The sequence below is a fragment of the Gymnogyps californianus genome, chromosome 4 (assembly GCF_018139145.2).
Source record: "Gymnogyps californianus isolate 813 chromosome 4, ASM1813914v2, whole genome shotgun sequence".
Classification (NCBI taxonomy): Eukaryota; Metazoa; Chordata; class Aves; order Accipitriformes; family Cathartidae; genus Gymnogyps; species Gymnogyps californianus.
The window spans coordinates 17,383,415-17,406,862 of NC_059474.1; the positions used below are offsets into that span (position 1 = coordinate 17,383,415).

A 23,448-nucleotide genomic window follows, 5' to 3' on the forward strand; every position below is an offset into this window, starting at 1 on the left:
CCTCTTGCAGTTGATATCCTCTGAAGTTCTTTCTAATCTAATTCTTGTCCAGAAAGAAACTATAAAAGAACAAAACTTTGAACAATGAAATCAAACACTGGAAGTTAAAAATGTAAGCTCCCTTTAGGTTTGTATGAGAACATAAATTAGGGGTAAAAGCTGGTATGATACATCCATCTTGAGAAGTACTAAGCAGCCACAACTTCCATTTAAACAAAGGCATTATCAAGGACCAATAACTGCCTTCATAGCAGGTGTCAAAAAAGGCTGCTTTCCTCTTTAATTTCACTTAAAGGAAATGGAGAGAAAAAAAGCCTAAAATATCACTCCAAACCAATCAGTGTTAAAAAAGTATTTTGTTTTATATTTTGACCCTTCCTATGATTTCTCTGGTTTTCCATCCGCTTCAGGGAAATGGTCTTTAGCAGAATTTCGTGCAAGAAACATGGGAGGACAGTGTAAGCAGAGAAGTGAGAGCATCTTCATAGACAGCATCCTTCTCAAGCCCCCTGGGGGGCTACAGTGCTTTGGCTTATGTGAGTAGATTTTGTTTCTGCTGCTTTTCCTCTTGCTTCATGTATTTCTAATCCCTGCTGCAGTATTCAGTGAAAAAGAAAGCTCTTGAAGCTTCTGTGGTCCTTTTTTTTAGGTCTAGAAGGGAGACAGCCTTTTCCCTCCAAACTGGGTTCGTACTCAGAAGAGTCTCGAGCAGTGCATGGCCGCTCCCTGTGGTCTCAGCAGAACTGGGCTGATTGGCCGAGGCTTGGGAGCAAGCCTTGGAAGTCAGAATATGACAGTGTCCACATGTCCTTTGCTGCTGTGAAGTTCACTGATTAATATGATAGTGTTCGTACCTTGTATTTCTAAAGTTAATGAAATATATAAATACCACAGGAGAAGCTTTGCGCCACTTACGTCACTCTGGAGAAAGGCCATCACTGTCTGAGATGTTATTCCAGTTCGTATACTTGTGTAATTGAAAGCAGAATTTTTCCTTACCATTTATTATAGCAACAGGAAGCTTACTTTAGGTAGCAAAGTGGCCCACAGAAGGAATCTAAATATTAAAATAAGACTATAGGAACCAACCTATCCTTATACTAAACTAGAAAGAATTTGAAGAAGCTGAGAAATAGAGACCAGATGGTCTTCAACATACAATTAGCCACCAAGAAGAAAGAAAACAAAAGTGCACAAAAGAAACAAAAAGTGTCACGAATACGATTTTGGGGATAATATTGAAAGACTCCAAGAATATACATTTTGTCCTGAATCATTTTTCATTCTCCTTACACTGTTAGCTATCATAATGAGCAAGCTGTATTTCATGTTCTGTTTCTTATTGCAATTATTTTCATAAAATTAATCCATTTTAAAAATTACATTGTTCAAGGGCACTTAGCAATAGAAAATATGATATTCTCTCCTTTGTATGGCTGAACATTTCATCTCACACACTGGGAAAGAAAATCAGTAAGGCATCCAAGGATACACTGGAATACCAACACAATATTGGGAGAGTTATAAAAGACAGAGACTTGCTATTAAATAGACTATAATATTTCAAATGACACCATAGCTCTAATACATCTTGTCAAAAGCTAATCAGTGGAAAGGTCTGGTGTAGTGTTTAGAAGATTGAAACTTTACTTCCTTCCTTTGCCTATCACTATCAGAAGATTATTCCATTTTATATTTCATTACTTTGATTGGAAAGTCTCTAGAAAGAAACCTCTGCCTTCTTGTAGACTTGGGATCTACATTACATTGTGGTATACAGAGTGGTAACACTCCTGATGAAGCTGGTGCAGTGAAGCACCAGAGTGAGACAAGGTCTGCTCCAGAGAGTACTGTGATCTCTGCCTAATCACCAACACCATTTCGTTTAGACAGAGCTTGTGTTTTCCTTGGAGGTTTTGATCCAGCATGGCTGGGTGCAATCCTGCTTTATAAATGAGATGCTACGAAATTTAGGCTAGGGAATACAGCTGTGGGCTTTTTTTCTTGTGCCTCATACTTACTTTATGTAAAATCATCTTATCTTGAGTAGAAATGGTGCACAGTCCTTTAATTAAATCAGCTCTAAGTTTTGCCTGAATGATTAATAAAATGAGAAAATTCTCTGTCTTGCTATGAAAGCTCTAGTCTTTTGTATTCCTTCATTCTTTTCTACTCCTAAACCCTTTCTTCAAATCAGATCCCCAAGGTGATATTTGTTCCTTTGGGCTAACCTAAGAACTATAATCTGTGGCTAAATCAAGTTAATTTTCTGTTGTCACAAAACTCCAAAACAAAACAACAACAAAAAAAGCAATAAAAATAACCATTTGTTGTTGTTGTTCATGAAGCATGGCATTTTCATGGCTAAAATTGCCCGAGGGAATGGAGAAATTAATTTCAATAAATTGGATTTTATGGGTATAAAAGACCTCTGAATAAATGAAAAACTATGAGACGACATTTGGATCAAAGGAGATATACCCATTGACTTTAATCGATGTTGAACTGGATCTTTGATTAACAAACTGCCTTATGAAGTAACGGTGACGCAGCAACACCGACTGGAAAAGGTAGCGAGGCACAGGATTAAGGAAGTGATGTGGGGTAGGGAGGATATTCAATATAGCCCAGTTTTCTAGCTGTGCAGAACACAGTACCAGAAATGACACAATTCAGAAGGAAACCTGTGTTATTGTTTTGATAATGTCTTCTACCTCCTCTCTGCTTACAAGCCTCATGTATGCATCAGCACCTCTGCTCATCAGCACTGCCTGTATGAGTGCTCCACATTACATCCTATGGGTCTACCTTAGGCAAGGTAAACACAAAATCATGGGCTCCTGTTTATTAATTTGATCCACCTGTTGATATGTCCTTTAACATGAACAGAAGGTATGCTTACAAATCAAAAGCAATGCGCAGATTTGCACATTAATGACCACCAGCTAGACACTGATATTCATGTATGTGTACATAGAGCAGTGAAAAAGTTTACTAAAGGTTTCTAATAGGTTAGTACAAATGGAGAATATTTGCAATTGAGCAGTAAATTACTAAATAGTATGGTTCATAGGGTACCTACAAAACTGTGCGTTCCATTTATATCTGTATGTACATATATAGAGATAGAATTTTGTTTTTCACTCAGAACCAGTGCAATAAATCAACCTTTTTTCTTTCTGCTTATTTTGTTTTCAATTCAAGTTTTGTAAATTACGGTAACCTGGTATAAGCAAGAATCTGCTCTAAATTGTACTGCTGAAAGTCAGTAGTCACTCTACCGAAGTGAATAAATTTATAGCAGTGTGAGGCCATAACAGGTCAGACACAACTGCTATAATGTTCTCAGATCCAGAAGTGAGAAAGAGAAATTTACAGCTTAGGATCTGTAGGATTCCCCAGCACTTTCTTGTCTTCTCCTTTCAGTGCTGGCAAACTTGGAGATGACGTCCAACTTCAAGACAGATGCCAGTTGATATGAATCCATACTGCTGCTCTCTTCCCTGCCCAGCACAAGTAGCGCTCAGGGAACTATTAAGGATGGTCATCATTTGGGTGGAAAAGACTAGATTAGTTTTTTCATCAGATCAATCTCCTGACCCAGCTCTGACAGTGCTTGCACCACTACAAGGGAGGTGACAAAGACAAATTTAGCTTTGTGTGTGCCAGTCTCTAAAACCCACAGAAACCCAGGACTATTATTCACTTTTGAAATGCTCTCTCTATTTTACTGTTTAGAGTCACATTTTGGTTTTTAGGCTTTCTGTTGTGAAAATAAAATGGCAAGATTACAGAAGAAAAAGTGGGAGTATACAGACAGACTGAATGACAAAGTGGGGAGGAATCCTCCATACAGACAAGGATCATGGCATCACACAAGAAAGATGAGGGCTTTTCAGGAACATCCTAGAAATAGGATGAAACTCAAGAGCCCAAAGCAAACCTCCTACATATGTAGACATGGAAAAGCCAAATTTGATCTTGAGATGCACCAAAGAAGATCCCTTCAGCAGAGACGGGTAAGCAGTAATGCTGTTTTACCTATAGAAAGAGTGGCAGAGGAAGGGGAAGGGACAAGCAGGCTAACCAGTAAAGTTAACTACATATAGAAAATTATTAAAAAAGATTATATGACCTAGTTGATTGTGATATCACAATAAACAGACTCATGAAATAATCTTTCTCAAGATTAAAAACACAAGGTGGGGGGGTATAGGATTCACTTTCCAAATCAAGAGCAGACCATAGGTCTGCCATAAGCTTTCCACAATGAATACTTCAGGTTCTAAAATAACAGCTTCCAAGAACAAAGATTTGAACCACCAGCTTTGCATTAAAGCCTATTTCTTGACCTCTTCTGAGCACCCACCCCTCCCTGCATAACAATTTGCACCAAACACGCATGGATATTCAATATTAAACAACTAATTAAAATTTTTGCTGTTTTCATTGCTTTGAACAAGAAGCTGGTTTTGGCGTTTTCAGGTCTTCATACAAATCGTACCTCTGCAGCTCTCATTCCTAAACTTAATTAATAGTTATTATTATTTATGACTGCACTGCATACTAGTCCAAGCTTTAATTTGGTCTTCTAAAAAGAGAGCCTGTGGCAGTGTTCTTGGACTTTTTTTCTTCATCTTTTTTCTTTTCTGAAATAACATTATTAGTTCAAATCTTGTGGCTTGTTTTTGTATGGCTAGTGCTTCGTCTTTGTCTCTCTTTTTCTCCCTTTTACCCTTCTGACTTTTTTATTTTTAAACTGCTCCAACCTAACTTCATTCTGATTTCTTACTCATGGATGCTTCAAGGACTCATATCACTGATTATCATCCTTCCATTCTCATTAGTCCAGACCTTAATTTTATTTTAAAGGTCATATGGTCTGTATGTCCAGTGGGCATGGTAGCTGGCTTGTGTTCATACACAATATATCTTTCTCCTTAACTGATATTCATGAGCCTGGTAGTGCCCTTGAAGATTGGCCATTACCATCTCCAGAATACCGGTAAAATTTGCCATTTCTGCTAAAATCCTAATTTGTTCTCTAATCACTTGCACTCTGTTCCCATTCCCCCATTTTTCACTGACTTCTGAAATTCCTGCTATCCACAGACACTAAAATCTGTTTCTGAGCCATGAGAAGCAGAAGTGGTCACTACTGCACCAGCTCACTGTACTTTCCAAAGTCTGGTTTAAAATTGCCATCTGATTTTTTTAAATGCTATTGGGTTTGCTCCATCTTTTTTTGCTTCTCATGTGCCACAATTTTCCCATCTATGAAACACTTAATTTGTTTTAATAAAATGCTTAGAGATCAATGGACAAAAAGCACACCACTATTATTCTTAACAATATCAATGTTATCTTTCCCACCCATGTCCTATCCAGAGATTGCTTCAGAATTCCATCTTCTCTTCAGAACATTTCTAAGTTGGTGCTTCATTCTCTACCTGTCCCGTCTTCTGCAACTCTCCCATCTCTGCTCCCTTGTCCCACCCACTCCATCCTGACCACTTCTTTTTTAAAATTTTGCTGTATCGTTTTCTCTGATCTTTCTTGCTTATGATGGAATAACTCTTGACATAACTATTCTGTGATGTTGTGTCTCTATTAAAAAAGTGAAAAGCTAACATTTGACTGTGTGAGCTGTTGCAAAGAATACATTTCTTCTCATTTATTATTTTGAAAGTAACATATAACACTGTCTACAAAGCATTAGATGCATAAAAGAGAGGAACAGAAACCACTGTGATCATTACTAAAATAAATGCTAAGAAATTACATTACCAGAAAACCTTGGCAGAATTAGCTCATTATAGTTGGCACAGATAGATTACGGATAGCCAGCTATAGTCATCTGAATCCTTCTGTGAGAACCCTCTGATTTTGACTGCATTCTCCTAGGGAGAGCTGCCCCAAGCCGAATTGGTTTAGGTTGAAAAATTCCATCATTTATAGGAATAAAGTCTACAAAATGTTGTGTCTGCTTTCAGCATCTCCAGTTTCGAGGATTCTTTAAAATTTTGACAGCTTTCACAGGAAAAGCTCCAGAATGATTAAATGATCCAAACCTCCTTCTTTGAGTGCTTGTCAACCCTTAATAGAACTTCTTATTCATATCCATTAGGATACAGCATCTCGCTACATGATCACATACTCTGTTTCCCTAGCACCCCCCATTCAGTGCACAGCACAAAGTAAATGAAGTTGCTGTGTGTAGGACTTCATTCATATCTACTGAAGACATGGAAATGTAGCAGAAGCATGAAGCAGGGAACTGCAGAAAAGAAAGGATGAGCTTAGAGTAACGCAATGCTGCTTTAACAAACTGCCCCTGCCCCCAAGCTCTACTGTGGTACTAAGTCAAGGAAAAAGCATTTTCACCAGTGTGTTCCGAGAAACACCGCCTGCTCCTTTTTCAACTATATAGCTAGCCTGAGACAACAGACTGCATTCAACAGCAATAGTTTTGTTACTAGTATATGGGGTGAGATGAAATTCCAAGTGCTCTGCAAAATCAGGCCCTTGCTTTCTCAGAATGGCCACCTCCCCTTAGCTGACCCCTCACGCCCCGGTGCTCATCTGTGAGCCTCCATGTCACATGTGCTCACGGGGAATGACAATGCCTCTTCAGCTGGTAGGTGCTATGCAGCCATTAACATTTGCTGTTGAGATATTAGAATGACGCTGCAGAAAAGCCTACAAGGAAATGAGTAGCACTGGAGCAGTTGCTACTGAGTGAGGGCTAGTCATCCCGTGCACTGCATGCATCAGGGATACTGTGGGAAACAGTGCACGATGATAGTTAGAAGATGATGACACAATGTAACTCACAAAGGGAAATGAATTCATGCTGCATGGGTGACTATAAATACAGCATTTCTTTTCCCCGAGAACCTGACTTTGCATCCTTAACACGCTTGCGTGTAATCTTTCTCCTTCTTCATTGAAGATACACAAACAGCTGTAAAATATTGACCAGATAGCTGCCACAAACTGTTACATATTAGGAGCAAACTAGCTCCCAAATGATTTGAGTTCATATCTTTTCCATGCATGAAACTGTATTTAGAAAAGCAAATTTCCCTGCACATTAAAGGAAGCTGTTGCATGCGTGTCTATTTTGCATGTGCGAAAGAAAATTTTGCATACACGATGGGTATACATACAAATGGCTTTTGATTGCAATGTAAGTATTGCCTTTAGAAAATTGTGTCCCATTAAATAACTCATGTTATCCTCCTAGCAGAAGAAATCCAAAAGTGTCTAGTGAGGAACTAAATTAGCGAAAGTGGGGATTCAGAAAATATTGTCCTCTGTGTTGTAATAGTAACACTTCATTATTGGTTTATACAGAAAACAAACAAATTGGATAATTTGTAGCTTAGATAAGCCTTGGTTAATATAGCCATACAGGATGTAAGGGGAAATGGGAGTGTGCATTCCCCTGCCTAGATACCTCTCCTGACGCAGAGCGGGAGGGCTCTGCCACGCTTTCACTTTGCAAAGGGCAGATGCAGATTCGGCTCCATTAACACCAATAAACTGGCTACTAGAGCAGAGCACAGCATGGAGAGGATGCAATAGCTACATCTGGGGAAGAGCTCTAAGAAATCACTCCAACCCAGCCAGTGCAAGAAAGCAGAGACAAATTTGAAAACCAGCTGGGCATGATACAACTATATTTCAAGGCTCAGGCCAGGTAGTCCTACCTGATTGAAAGTAGGGGCTGGCTTTTTTATAATGTCAGAAATTTTGAGAGAATAAATCATTTTATAGAAGGCAGCAAGAAACATTTGTGCTCCAAATTGTGAATAGTGCTGCTGGTATAAAGCTACCGTTTTTAGAGTGCATTCAAATCCATTACGCATTGAAGATCTAAATAAAATAGCTGAGCAACTAGAAAATTACATAGAAAAAAAGTAAGGTAATGTGTGGGGACTAAATTATTGTAGCTTGGTGGAAACTGTTCTTCTGAGTGTTATCTCCATCTTCAAACTCTGTACAGGATTCCTGTTTGTTCCTGGACTCATACTGACTGAGACTAGGATATAGGTCTTGGCCTTATTATCTGATAGTTCATAATATCTACTACTTGATGACTTGATGAGAAATTACATTTTAAAAAGCTTGATATTAATTTAAAACCTACAAGGTTTTGCTCATTATTTCTGAGACAGCCTATTCAACTCCTAGTCAGCAGCTACAGCAAAGTATGCTGACCCCATTGATGAGGTAATCAATTATGCTGGAACAAAACAAACTAGTAACTAGAAAGAAAGGAAGCCTATGGTTTTATATAGAGCCAGAGAAAACAGAGAGAAAGAGCATTTGGCAAATGACACAGGACAAAACATTTCATTTCCAGGTTCCAAGAAGATATATTTTAAATTTGGATTAAATATGATTTACAAAATCAATGTTCTTCTATGCTGGACAGCTTTACTCAGAGTGAATGAAGACAAACCAGGGCACGCATCCAAAGCTGTGGCTCTACAGGCATGTGGCACTCTGGAATGGAGGTTTACATGCCAGCAACTGCAATTATCCCAACTAGCAATGATTTAGCATTCTGTGATGTCTAGAGCGTAAAAAACACAGACTATACCTTTATATCACAACCATCTGAAATCCAGGTTTAAATTCTGCCTTTAAAGAGACTGCAGCACAGCTTGCTGCTGTGTGCACATTGGAGAATAAAAATGATTAATTCTGCCCATCAGTGAAGTTTTAGCTTATGAGTATCACAAACCTTTGCTGCGTGCAGCAGAAAAAAAATGAAAATCATTTTTATGCTTAGTTTCAAATCCTTATTCAAAACCATGTAACAGTGCTAATTACTAAACACTGGGAAGACTGAATAAAATATCATGAAATGCTGACTGAAAAAAACCAACCACAAACCAAAACACCTTAAACCTAAGTGCATTTACCACATTTTTTTAGTGCATGATTTTACAATCCTGAGTTCAGAAAAGATTTTCATATTAAAATTAACAGAAGAAAGTAATTGGAAAGAAGTAAATCAAAATGGAAATATATCATGTAATACGAGCTCCCATGATGAGCTGAACATCCGGAAAAAAGAGTAGAATGATCAATTCCTCACTGCAAGAGAGAGATGCAAAGACTGGCTTGGGGAAAAAAAGATTTCCTTTTGGAATCACCACAGCGGGAGTCAGAGGAAGCCTTGTACCCAGAGACCTAAAGTTGTCTGTTAAGCTAACAAAACTAGTCTGGAAGAAGAAAGAAAGTAAGACTTCATCTTTTCATCCCCTTCCACTTCACTGCTCATCTCCCTAGTGCTTATCTTGATCCCAGTTTTCTTTTTCTGAGGATTTTTTTCTCCCTCCCCCCCTTCCTTTCTTGTTTTTTTTTTGATGCTGATGGAGGGAGCAGCATGGGTGCCTGATGCCAGCTGCGTCCTAAAAGGGACCCTGCCTTTCTCATTTGCATTGTCACATTCAGCAATTACAGAATATACCACAAAGGACCCAGAAGGGGTCGGTGATAGAGATAGTGCTGCAAATTCAGCATGGCCCTCCGAGCCTCACAGAGGACAGGTACTGAGTACTGCGGCTGGTGTGGGCCAGCCCAAGTGCTTGCCTGTGCGCCCGGTCATGCTAAGGGGATCAAAGACCTCAAAAGTGGGGCAATACCTTGTGCCACAGGACAATTTGGAAAGAAAACATGGAAATAGCCTACTTAAGCCAGCCACTTGCTGCCCAGTTTGCCACAGGTGTGTAATGCAAAACTTGGCATGACTGAGGAGGAATCTCCAGTGGGGATTTCTGGAGAACATGCTCTAGGATGCCTCACCATGAGACAATGACAGCGTGGCTACAGACATGTTGCCAAAGCACAACAGTCGTTCTCTGTACCAAACCACAGACTAAACTAACCATGAGAATACAATACGCAAAACATAGACGTATTATCCTTGAATTTATACCCAGAAAAATCCTAATGCAATGTATTATTCCTCTGAGGTTTTATGCCATATTCTTCTTTCAATCATGCTACAGTAGACTGGCCTGACACAACTCAGACTATAATTTGAACAGTAACTTTTACGCTAACACCACATAAGCAACAATCAGCAATGGCTTATCATATTGGGAGAGTAAGTACAACTACAGGCTGTCTATAAGCTGTAGGGATACAGTGAGAGAGATCTCACCACACGTCTCAGTCCTGCACACTGTCCCCCCTGGAGTTCAAAACACTCTAGGAGTAGGACTCCATCCATAGGGAAGGTATTACAAGGTTTGTAGACCTGAATGAAGTGCAGCTAAAATACAGACTGCCAGGTACAGCTCTACATTAGGCCGAAAATAACTGCATTTTCTAGTGTTCTTATCTTCAAAAAGCATCTTGAATAATTACTCACACAATTAAAAGGAATAAAATCAGATATTCTTGGCCAAGTTAGCTTGGTGTATCATTGAGCAATTTGCCTCATTTTATCTACTAATGGCATGTCTAGAAATAAGAAAAATCTGAATTTTAACCTTGAAATATGAACTCTACAAACCCGTATTTTAGCGTATGCATTGTCAGCCCACACCAGGGAATGCTTTCAAAAATAAAAATAAACTTCCAAACTTTGAATGCACTTTAAGGGTCAAAAAGCAATGGGAACAAATGCATTATTTAATCATAAAAAACACACTTGATTCAGTGCAAGGCTGAGGAGGGAGCTCAGGCTCCCAGAGGCAAGTGAAGTGAGGACTACTTTGAGGGACTGCTGCAAAAAGGGCTGGAGCTGAGCTTTCCCTCAGCCCTGCCTCTGCCTGGGAGAGGTGGGGAGGTCAAAGAGCTGGAGAAGACAGACAGCTCTTAGTAAGAATGAGCTGCCGTTTTCTCAGGAACAGTGAAGCAGAGAGGAAAAATGGTGGGGAACTTGCTTACAAAAAATAAAGCCATTATTCAAAACTGAGAAGAAAGACTATTAAAAACAGGGGCTACTCACACACTGCTTTGACTCCGTGATAAAATTCTTATCCTTTTTAATGGTGCATTGTTAGCAGCTACATCTTTATTTCAGTCTCTGTGTTTCTCCTTCACCCTCATTAAGGGTTAGGTCCATTTCTTACCTGACCGACACAGACTTTGCTCTCATTACCTTGACTCAAAGCTAACAGTAACTTTTAAAAAATGCTCACAATAATCATCAGCTATGGTATGCTTACCCTGAGGTAGTTGAGGGTGAAGTTTGTCAGACCCATTCGAGTGATGTTTTTGGACAGCTGCTCCAGCACCTGAGGGTCTTGTGCCTAAACAACAGAGGAAAAAAAGAATTTTCACTTTGGTTCTTGTCTATTTGTTTTTCTCTATGTGCTTGGTGGAGTGCAGGGAGGGTTCTCTGAAAAGAGGTGCCACTCCTATGGAAAAATTACACATTGATGCTAAATTTTTGTAATACGCTAGAGTTCTGTTTACATAGGAAAATGTAAAACATTATGAAATTGGAGCAGAATAAAGACTGTTTTCCAATACCTTCCTTCTGTCCCTGCCCATTCAAAAGATAGACCTAGGAGGTCCGGTCGTGCACAGGGGTACAAGTGAGCAGGGCCCCACCAAAGAGCTTCCTGAGGGATCACAGTACACTTTGAGCCTTCCATCTGTTGGCTGGGAGCCCCAGGAGACTAAGCAGATAAAGGCAGGAATAAAGAAGGCATCGCTTTCTTTTTGTGGATATGAAACTGAAGCAGAGAGAACTCATCAAGGCACCTTCAGCAGAGCTGATCATGTAAGTGGCATTAAGCACAGGCTGGAGAACCCTTCTGGTCTAAGTTATTTTCCCAGAATTAAACAGGAAAAATGCAAGTACAGTCCTTCTCTGACCCTAGGCAGGAGCTTTACCTGTGAGACCAGCCTCCTCTTTAAAATGAGATCAATCTCATTACTAAAATTAATACCTGCTGGTTGCTGGCTAACCTGCTTCCACTCTCTTTGAATTGCAGCAGTCCCCTAAATACATAATGTTGCTCATGGCCATCCTTGTTGTCCCTTAATGGGACACTGTTGAAGAGTTCAGAAGATCAGCCCTCTAAAATAAAAGATAACCCTGGGACAAAAATGATGGTGTAGGTTTTCAAAGGTATTTTCTTCAGGCCTGTAATAGCATCTTCAAAAAAGTCCAGGCTTCTTATGTCATTTAAAATCCCTCACTAAGAATATATCTTTATCTATGGATATCTAAGTAACTCAATGTCAAAACACAGGCACATATTTGGGCCTGTGTTCTTACCCTCTACAAAACCATAGTCCTGCAATTAATATTGTATATAGAGTACTACTAGTCGAAATGCTTCTACAGTGCAGAACTGAAAGTGGCAATAAGACTTTGTCCTTTGTTTCTCCTCAACGATTTACCTTACGATATTTTGACTTCAACTTGTAGAATATTTAATATTTTAATGTTCTATTGTGTGTGTTTTCATTCAATTACAAAAAAAAAGTCTTGGAATGTCAAAAAAAAGATCTGGATTAAAATTCTAAAGGTTTCTAAGTAAATATAGGGTAATTACTTATTTTCTGTCTCATGCAAGGGTAACATTAGTTTGCTTTATTTAAAGACTAAATATAATTCGTACCTACAATGATGAAAATTCACTGACTTTAGTGTAGTTCATATCAATAAGAACAGATTTGGGGCTCAAATCATACAGACTACCAAATGGGATTAAAAGGACAACTATGTACTAAAACAAAATGAAAACTTAGCAACAGCGGCAACAATAGAGCACTGAGAAACAAGGGAGTGATGAAAGAACTTGTAAATGGACGTAGTTGTAGGCAAAACAAAATATTTATAGTTAATTGCCTCGGGTGTGAAATTTGCTGGAGTTCTTCATAAACCTAATCTCATCTCTTTGCATTAGGTCAAGTGAAAAAAGGATTACTTACATGCATGGCTAGAATGCTGCGTGGGACTAATTCTCTGTACTGTCTAATAGTAAAGTGCCATGTTTTTATTCTCATAAGATCATCAAAAGTAAACTCCAAGATAAGACGTCCTTCTGTGCATACCTAGAATACATAAAATGCATGAAATAAATTCCCAGGAATTTTGTTTTCAATGGTATTGTATCATCGATTAAACAACATTTAAAAATATCAGAGCAGTATTCTATTGTTCGTCTCTGCTAGATTGTTTTTCATTCTCTTGGGGATAAAAAATAGATGTGGGAAAATGACTTCATAGGCCTTACTGTGGAGACAGTAACTTATAATACTATAGATTTTATAGCATTTTACAAACATAGAATATTGTGTGTGCTAAATCTTATTTATTGCATCAATTCTCTTTCCCTCACAGTTCGCTACTGCTAATTAATGACTGAACCTCACAGTGGAGGTGGCTGTGGTGCAACTGCGTGCACTTGATGTCAAGTTGCCGAACCAGTCATTCCCAACCTGTTTTACATTCCCCTTTCCTTACAATAGTTTGGCATATAAACCTTCCTTTCATGTCCAGTTGGAGTACACAGTGCCCTGAATGCCTGTGGCCAAACCTGATTTTTTTCCTATTTTTTCCCTTCTTGTCTTTTCCAAGTGTTCTTGTCTTTTCCAAGCATTTCATCCCATTTTTACTTTTCTTTCATTTCTTATCTACTTTTATTAATCCCTCCTTCCAAGGAAAGCCAGACAGGGTGTCTGCCATCGGGCTGTATGAGCTGCATCGCCACGGCCGGTTTGAGAGCCAGGGGAGCCAAGGAGAGGTTGCAGTCATGGACAACAGAGCTGCTTCCACAGAAAGTGGCTCTCACAGCTTTGTGAGGGGTCTTGTGTAAGAAAGGAGGAATAAATGCAGCAAGTGGGTACTACCTGGAAATGAAAAATAAAATAAATTACTGGGGACTTTTAAACAACTGTCCACAACTTTATGTGGAAAAACCACTGTGGCTGTGGTCTTCTTTAAGGTGCAAAATATACACCCAGCATGGTATCTTGACTACAGGTACCGTGGAGTACTGTAAATGATGCTGATCTAAAAATTAACTACCTCTGTCATTGATTTATTTTTAAAATTGGATATTTAGACTTACAACTCCTGTTCAAAGTAAACTTGCAAGTGCAGGGTACAGAGACATTGTAGAAACAGGGTGCAACGGCTTTCAAAAGAAAAGGTTTCTGAAACTTTAATTTTAATACAACTAATATTTGATTGAACAATTAGCCATCCTAGATTCAGTTGAGTCTGTTAAGCCTTTTTACAAGCCCCAACTCAGACTTGGCTAGCTCCCACTTGGGCAATGTGTGGCTTTTCTGGTTAACAGTTCACTTAATGTCGTCATAATTTTTCCTCCTGGTTGTTTCTGCAAAAACACGTAGGTAATTTTAACAGGCATACTATACAGACAAATTACTGTAGACCTATGAAGGAGAATCTTGCAACAGGTTCTTATGTGCCCTTTTCAACACACCTTCATGATGCCTTCAAATTTTTAATGTGACTTATTTTGTATTTGACCCTGATTTTGATTTTCACATCTCTTGCACCATGATGAGAAATTACACAGGGGTACACATGCACACACATAAGGCTTCATACAAGAAGAAAAACATTTTATATTAATGTTACTGTGTTGAGGCCAAAGATCCTGATTACTGACCAGTTAACATGAAGATATTTCAGGTTTAAAATATTTTTTTATAATAATACCTGTGGCTTCTCAAATGTTTCTTCTCTTAAGCTCAAAACCCCACAGCTCTTAACAGATTTATTTTATGCACCGGCATTAACAAATTTTAATAGAAAAACTAAAACACATTCCTCATATCACAGTGGTAAAAATTTATACATCTTATAAAGGAATTTAATTTCCTTATGTAGAGCAGAATTTTACGCATTGCTTTTAATCAATAAAATTGGCACAGTTCTTATTTTAAATGGGCCTCTATTTTTTTTTAAAGCTGCCTTTTACATAGAATCCAAAAAATCAAAAGGGTCTCCAATTAAGAAAACATTTTCTGTTGTGCTGAATTCATGTTACCGTACTGTGAGCTCTGACATTTTGTTTCTGTGGTAACCAAAATCAGCTGATTAGTTGGCATGGCAACAGAAAAGATGTAATCCCAGCAGACACACTCTAATCAATGCCCCCAGCACAGATGGTCTCCGGAGGATCAACAAGAAAGAGGCTGGCAGGCATTCAGTATATCACGTGGTTGCTCTAGACTAGGCCAGGAAAAAACTAAAAAAGAACATTTCTCAAACTAACCAATAGCTTTTTAACCCCTTCACTGCACTTATTAATTGTAGGAATTTCAACTGCTTGCACCTATGAAAACCAACTTTGGTCCTGCGCCTTATCGCTCAGTCTCCCTCTCCTAACACCGGGCATCTTTTAAAAGTCTTCCCCTTTTATTAACTACCATTTCTCAAACCTGAGTCGTTGCTTGAAAAGAAACCTAAAGCTTATACAAATCTGGGAAATGCCTGAGATGTTAGTAAGGATTAAAATCACTGAGTTTCAAGGGCTTCACCTATAAAATCCAGCTGATGGCCCCACGGTTGAGCGCAGGAAGAGAACGGTTTGAACACGGGGTGCTCATTGCTCTAGTGGTGAAGGCAAAGCTCGCCTCTGCCAATCTATTGGGAAATATAAACATCACTAACTGCAGAAAAACAGTTTGCCTACACATAAAGTTGGAGTGTCGGTAAACACAGTGAAAACAGAGACTTAGGAGGGACTCCTAAAGCTTTCCTTTACCTGGAGAAAAAAATGAAGAATCTGCCAGGTAAACAAACACGGTAGTCAGGGCTTCAGTCTCTTCTTTTACCACATTTAATTCATGACATTGAACTGTATTAAATTCTTTATAGTATTTATTTATACCTTGATAAAACAATTTTTAAGTGTGTGACACTTTACAAGAACCTCTTGTCCTCTAAAGACAAGCTGGACTGTTCATATTCTTACTGTTAGGTATGTTCTAGCCATATTTGTTTGAAAAAAATTGGAAATGCCATTTTATATATTCATCCAATACTGCAGTATGCAGTGAGTTGCTCTAACTAGGAAAATGTTGAAATGAATAAAATGCAGCTGTGGATTCCTGATTCAATACATGATGAGAACTGTTTCAGCCCATTATATTAGAAGTTAGTGAATTTGGAGCTTAGAAGTTGTTTGTGAAACCGAAACAGCTATTAACAAATATAGTGAGTTTGTATTTTTGCATTAAAAAACCCCTTTGTGGTAGTTTCACTGGGTTAGATTCAGACATGATCTAAGGACCTACCCAGTCCATTGGAGTGCTGCTTATTATGGGAGGTCTGCTTTGTTCCACCACCGATGGTGTGACAGTAGGAGTTTACCTTTGGGTTACAAGATTGGTGCCCTCAGTATCTCTGCTAGAAGTTACACATGCACAGCTGAGACAACATTCAGCTCTAACTTATTTCTGAGAGGGTAATATATTCTTTTCTCCCTTATTCCACCAACTAATGTGTTTTATTTCAAATTTGCTCTTACTAACACAGTCATATTTTAACCATATAGCCACTAAACCCCCCTGATTTTTCTCCTAGAATCCAAATCACATCCCCACCTGAACTTTTCTACCGGGATACAGAGGTTTGTATTAGAATCTGCAACAGAAATGTCAGGGCTGAAGCAGGCTGTGCACTGCCAGGGCTGCAGCAGAAGGAGAGACTCACTGTGCACAACAGGATGGTGCTACGGGAGGTGACTGTGGCCCCCCCCCCCCCAAGGTGTGCACCCAGCCTAGTCCCTGCTGCTAGTCTATCTTTGACTTGCTGGATACTAGCCTCCTTTCCAAAGTAACAACACTGTAATGTGCTGCCATGATAAGTAAAATAAACTAATTGAATTGAGAAAAACGTGTTGTATTGACTGATTCCAAAAAATCCCTCTTTTATTTGCTATTGCATTAAAGCTGACACAAAGGGAAATGACACCGAAATCGCTTTAGGGAGCTCCGCAGAGAAGCAGCTCCTGTATACCCTCGTCACGTCCTCTGCACATGGCCAGCACACACAACTCCTCGTGAGCAGTGAGGCGGCAAAGAGGTGCTACCTAGGAATATTTGGTCTCTTTGCATCTCTTTCTCTCTCTGTGTCTATGCAAGTCACAGGGGGCTGGAGTGGGAGAGCTGGAACGACGACACCATTAAACACACACCTCCCAGCTCATCAGTGCTCTGCACACCAGTGGCTTCCTCTCCCTCTTCTTTGAGCCCCACTCCAAGAGCCATGAAGATGGCAGGGAAGACCCTACGAAGGGACAGGACTCACATACATGCTGAAACAGTGCAAGCCATGTGGGCCCTGGTCATGATGCTGTCCATAGCCAGTGCCTTTTTTGACTCTAAAACCTCCACAGTCCTGCAGGCCAAGAGCAACATGGATGTGTTATCTCCTCCTGCTGCCCCTTCTCCTTTTGTGCTTTTCTCCATGCAAAGGTTAAAATTCATACAGATGAACAGGTACAAGATTGAAAATCATCATTTCCTGTTAATTTATGAAAGGGGGCATTTCCATTTTGAAAATCAGTTTACTGATTTTTTTAATATAAGAAAATTTTTGTTTTAATTTGTATTTTCCACCTTTTTGGTACTGTTTTTTATAAATATATAGCACTCAGTTTAATTACAGGACTAGAAGTGGCCTGTGCATGAAGATAATTCACTATCAATTACAAATATTGAATATTCACTAACTGCCTGATCCAGAGCATGTTTAAATCAATTGACTCCTTCCATTGACTTCACTACCCTTTGGACCAGCATCCTACTGTATTAAATCACTATTTTCCTAGAGATTTACAGTCCTTGGACTGGGTAAGTATCAAATGTAACACATACCATCCCAAATGGTAGGTACCAGCAATGTGAAATCTCATTATTGCTTTAAAATCAAGCCCAGAGAAAAGGAGATGGGCAGGTTGAATTTAATTCATGTACAACTAATGGTTCTGGCAACCTGGCATTACGGGCTTCTCTTGCAATCTTTCTGGGAGAATTGCAGAGGATGCCCACAGAATTTTCCAATCACATAATGAATATAGAAAATAGTAATTAAATGGCTTCAAGGGGTTTTAGTATTAGAAATAATCTCAGTCTACCAGAAAAATGCAACAGCCAATATTTTTCACCCTTATACACACTGAAAAAGAAAAAAAGAAAAAGAAAAACAAAAACCAACAACATGCTTTATTGAGTCTTCCCTGTTACCTTGGTAAACATGGGTTTTCCATGCTGAGTGACCATGGTGCATTGATCACAGTCCACTGTGATGGATGAGTTGTGGTATGACTCTTTTGAGTGCTTGAGAATGTAATACAGGTCTGTTACACCTCCTTCAAAGACAGTGCTAAAATAACGAGGAATGAGGGTCCTTCCAATTGCTGTGAGGAAAATACAAAGCAGAATTCAGCAAATGCTCTAGGTTATAAAATCTCAAACCATTTGCTAACAGAACATGAATAATTTTAAGTGCAATGAAATCAAACTTTCATTTAACGAATATAATACATGTTCTCTGTCTGCTGTAGAAATGAAGTTGCGCCTGCTCCCATTGAAATCAATGAAAATGGCTTACTCCATTCAGAGGGAGTGGGCTCATCTTATTTAATCTTTTTACATTGATGGCGAGTTAGAGTCACTCTTGAAACCATCTGCAAGGTTTTTTGTCCCAAAGTAATTATTATACAGAAAGCCACATGGTGTCAATTATGACTGAAAGTTGGATATTACTCATAAATATATAAATACAAGTGGTGAGCATTTACAGAAATATACTCGTACACCCAAAAGGCAAAGCACATTTATATAGGGGGGTTGTGTACACATATATGTTTGTCTGTGTGGGGGCACATGTATATTTATATATACCCACCCACACATACACACATACACACACACACATGCACACACACTCTTGATTGAATAGGAGGGCTACTGCTGAGAAATCAGAGTCCTGGGGATTGAAGAAGGACCTGAGAATGCAATATGATACTCGTTACACAATATATGACTACCCACGGGTCTATCTGAGATCTCTCTTTAGACCAGAAGTATTTATGTCATAGGCTAGAAAGTCTGAGCAGACGCCTGAACTAGCTTATATGCACCACTTAAATCCCAAACTATGGACTCAAGGTACCCAATTCTGCAATACTTACTCAGGCAAAACTCTCACTGAAGTCACACCTCTCACTTCAACAGCAGTTTCAGGTAAGTACTACAAGGTCTAATTCCAAATACGTAATAGTAATAGTGAGCTTCTGAGTGTACTTCAGATGCACAAACTAGCAGAAGCACTGACATCAAAGGCAATTATCTCATATGCAACTGATGTTTTCCACCTCCTTTTCTACAGATAAATTTGGATGCAACCACAAGCCTGGTATGACAGAACACTTCAGTTTATAATAGACCAATACTTCCATACCGAATGACTCACTACTTTGCATGCATTAATCAATCCACAGTAATTCTGAGTGGTGGATACATAAAAATTGCCTCCATTTTACAGAGGGGAAAACCAGCCAATCTAAACTGTTTTAGAAGAATGAGATAGAAAAGTCACCATCAACAGGCAAGATTAGAGTTTATTAGTTCCTAATTCTTATTCGTCTATTAGGACTATGTGGTGACTCATGCCTCCCTCATTTGCTGTATGTTTTTGAGAGTAATTTCTAAAAAAATTATTTTCATAGGAATTTTGCCAGCATACGAACAAAGGCTCCTGACCCTAAAAATGTATTTGCAAGTGGGTGTTGTAAATTAAAAAGTATGGTGTTTTCACAGTAGTTCTGTGAAAACTGTTCCTGCTCTGTGCATTACAATGTGGAATATTGCATGTGCAGTCATAACACACATTATATAATGAAAATATACAAATATAGAAAATTAGGACTTGTTAAAGCTATGCTGTAATATTAGATATTAATGTAATTTAATGTATAAAAATATACCACACTCTCTGGAAGTGGCTGACAATTCAATGAATACATTGAACGACTATTCTACGACTCTAGTTCCCAAAAAACCCCACCCACTCACCACGCATATATTAATTTTCTACAGTCGTTTAATTTAATTTAGAAAAACTGAAGTCCAGTATATCAGCACAGGACTCAACTCAGGCTTTAACTCAAATTTCTCCATGTTAGTATGGTATATAGTAAAACGTGAAATTTACCCATCAAGTTAATTTCTTGCTCCCCTAAGGCTAATTAGTGCAAATTAAATTTCCTGCTAATCATCCTAAGCAGCGAATGTGTGATATGAAAATCCAGCATTCCTACTGATTGTGATAAACCTCTATTCACGTGACTTATGCACTGCATAAATATCTTGCAACTACTTTAACTTCAGTTTATAGACCATTCCCAAAGTAGCATGGTCATACGGTGTTGCTTTTTGCCTTGTATTTACAGCTCCAACACATTAAAGAAGGCTAGAAATACATTAAATACCTTATTCTTATTACTTTCCCTAGTAAGCATTATCTATGTTTGCCACAGAGATATGCTACTGTGAACAACACAGTGGGGGACGAAAAGGATGAAGAGGAATAGAGGTGCACACAAGGATATGCCCCATGGAACCTGATTTTCAATGACAGATGCACATGCAGACCCTGTCTGTCTGTAAAATTGAAAATAGCTAATGCAAATGTCCAGCATAAACGATTATAGCTAATATTCAGCTCCAGAAGAAACATTAATGGAAACCTGTATTAATAAGCAGACCTGTCCTCCGCTCACCATGTTGCCTTGCCACAGAAGACTGAAGCAGGTTCAAGGTTTTGGTTCTCTTCCTGAAGCACTCAATGGCTTAAAAAGATCATTTCATTTCTAGGGTAAACATGGAACACTCTGCAGTGGTAACAAAGCTTATTTGTACAGGAGATGGTATTTCCAAGAACAACAAAAGGCTGTGGAACAGCTCTTATAAAGTCTAGGAATCATCACAAACATTGTGCATTTTAAGTGCAAAGGACGTTTCCTTGATTTTTTCTCCTCCAAAACATAATTGTGTATATGAGTATTCAAGCACATATGTGTGTGCACCCCCAGCTCTGCTGCATGCATACATACAATCCTTTCCTGGGCATAGGAATATGAATGTGGCAAATGTGCTTTTCCTTCCCTTCTTGCAGTAGACGGACACACTCAGGTGTGGATGTACATGCTCCACCTGTATCTGCCACTGTACATCTCAACAGGATTTTAGCAACACCATGTATCTTCTGCCAGAGTCAGCTGAAGGCTATTTCCTAGGAGGAGTCCAAGTAATGTGAAGGCAGGATTTTGGGACAACTTGATACCCGTGGCCACTTCAGGATGTAGTTTAGCCATCCTTGCGCCAGTAAAGTGAACTCACACCTCGCAGAGCACAGAGTAAGCTGTACGCTAGCTTGGTCTTGGGTTTGCAATTCCCCGGAGGCAGTCACAGACAATAATGGAAAGTATAGTCTAAATAGCATATGGTGTAGTATCTAATCGCACCAACAGGGCTGAACGAAGCTTTACATGCTACTGCCATTGGAATTCCTTCATGTTTTAGAGCTTCGCTTTTAGTCCACAGAATACACTTTTAAGAATGTATCTCTGTGCATGGTTTTGTAGGGCTTCTCCCTCCCACACCACACTTCCCTAAAGGAGCATCATATGGACACCCTCAGAGCCAGCACACAGATCTTTGCCATAGGAGCTCCAAGAGGGAGCATTTGCAGTAGCAGTTTGAGTATGGGGAGACTGTTGTAATTTTCTTTCCCAGTGTCAGGGCCCTGAGAGCACCCCTGCTTCAGGGTTGGGCTGCCAGGCAGATTTTCCTTCTAGCTTCTCGGGGGAAATCCTTGCCCAGCTACTGCAAGGCTTTCTGCCTACATCCTTGTGGAGTTCCCTGCAACTGGATCTCCTTCCAGTCCTGTCTCCTATCCAACTGTTGCTCTTTATTCTTTCTCCAATCTCTTTGCTCACCTACCCCCATGGTCCAATCCTCCGTTTTCTCACCTTATGGTTGGTTGTGTTGCATTGATGTCTTGGTTTCAGCTGGGATAGAGTTAATTTTCTTCTTAGTAGCTGGTACAGTGCTGGGTTTTGGATTTAGTGTGAGAATACTGTTGATAACACGCTGATGTTTTAGTTGTTGCTAAGTAGCGCTTATCTTAAGCCAAGGACTTTTCAGTTTCCCATGCTCTGCCAGCAAGCAGGTGTGCAAGAAGCTGGGAGGGAGCACAGCCGGGGCAGCTGACCTGAACTAGCCAAAGGGGTATTCCATACCATGGAACGTCATGCTCAGTATATAAACAGGGGGGAGTTGGCCGGGAGGGGCAGATCGTGGCTCAGGCATCTGTCAGCGGGTGGTGAGCAATTGCATTGTGCATCACCTGTCTTTTCTTGGGTGTTATTTCTTTTTTTTTGTTATATCTCTTTCCATTACAATTATTATTATATTATTATTATTATTAGTTAGTAGTGTATTTTATTTTACTTTAGTTATTAAACTGTTCTTATCAACCCACCAGTTTTACTTTTTTTTTCCTCCTCCCCATCCCACTGGGAGGGGGGAGGAGGAAGCAGCTGCGTGGTGCTTAGTTGCTGGCTAGGGTTAAACCACAACAATCGGTTATCTTCCAAGTTCACTGTTCAACTCCCAGTATCTCCCTGCCTTCTCTTCTCTCCCCCTCCTCACATGCTTTTTCTCTTGCTCAAGGAGGCTCATTAACCCTTCCCAAATCTACCCGATTTCCTCATTCTCATTACTTAAGCAGGCCCAGCTATCTAGTCTCAGTCTCCCTGTCCTCCTCCACTCTCCCCAAAACACCAGCTTCACACAAACTTTCTCGGTGCCCTTCCTACCCAGCCAGGCTGCCCCAGCTCCTTGTCCCAGGCTCCCTGCCTCAGCAGTCTAAGCCCTCCTTCTGGATCTTGATTTTGTGTTTTTCCCCCCAAGATTCTCTCTCAGCCCTTTTCCCCACTCTGCCTCCTCCTAACAGCAGGTTCTTTCTCCAAATGAATCCTCTCTCTCCTTCCTTCCTTCAGCTTCTCATCCAGCCAGGGACCAGACAAGAGGACCTCTTCCCTCTGTGCTCCCTACCCAGCCAAACATCTCCCTGTTCCTGTGTTTTTCTCATTGACTTCCAACTCTGCCTTACCTAATCATCCTCCATCTTCTCCTTTCACCTCCCAGTTACTATTTCTCTCCCCTCTCTCACATCAATGTCATCTTGCCCTGATTTTTTCCATTCTCTTTTTTTTCCTCCTCTTCCCTCTTTTTTCCCCCACATTCAGGTCAAGTTGTTTCCTTTGCAGGGCCACCTGGATCCCAGGCACATCCGCTGGCAGTACAGGAGAAGGAAGGGCTTCCTGCTCTCGCGTACAGCACTGGCTGAGCCTTCCCTGCGGGCTTTGCAGTGGAAATGTCCATGACTCCACATAGCCCTGAGCTGCAACATGTCTG

The 23,448-nt window shown here is 39.7% G+C and overlaps 1 protein-coding gene across 9 annotated transcripts in view; it reads right to left on the reverse strand.

The window, feature by feature from the left end:
- Nucleotides 1-23,448, reverse strand: part of LDB2 (LIM domain binding 2) — a 225,745-nt gene that overhangs the window by 34,771 nt on the left and 167,526 nt on the right. For all 9 annotated transcript variants that reach the window (XM_050896281.1, XM_050896278.1, XM_050896280.1 and 6 more), the window contains exons 3-5: nucleotides 18,208-18,380; nucleotides 12,913-13,035; nucleotides 11,193-11,276 (exon numbers count right to left, since the gene is read on the reverse strand). In XM_050896281.1, the coding sequence (XP_050752238.1) occupies nucleotides 11,193-11,276; nucleotides 12,913-13,035; nucleotides 18,208-18,380 (380 nt within the window). The remainder of the gene's footprint in view (nucleotides 1-11,192; nucleotides 11,277-12,912; nucleotides 13,036-18,207; nucleotides 18,381-23,448) is intronic.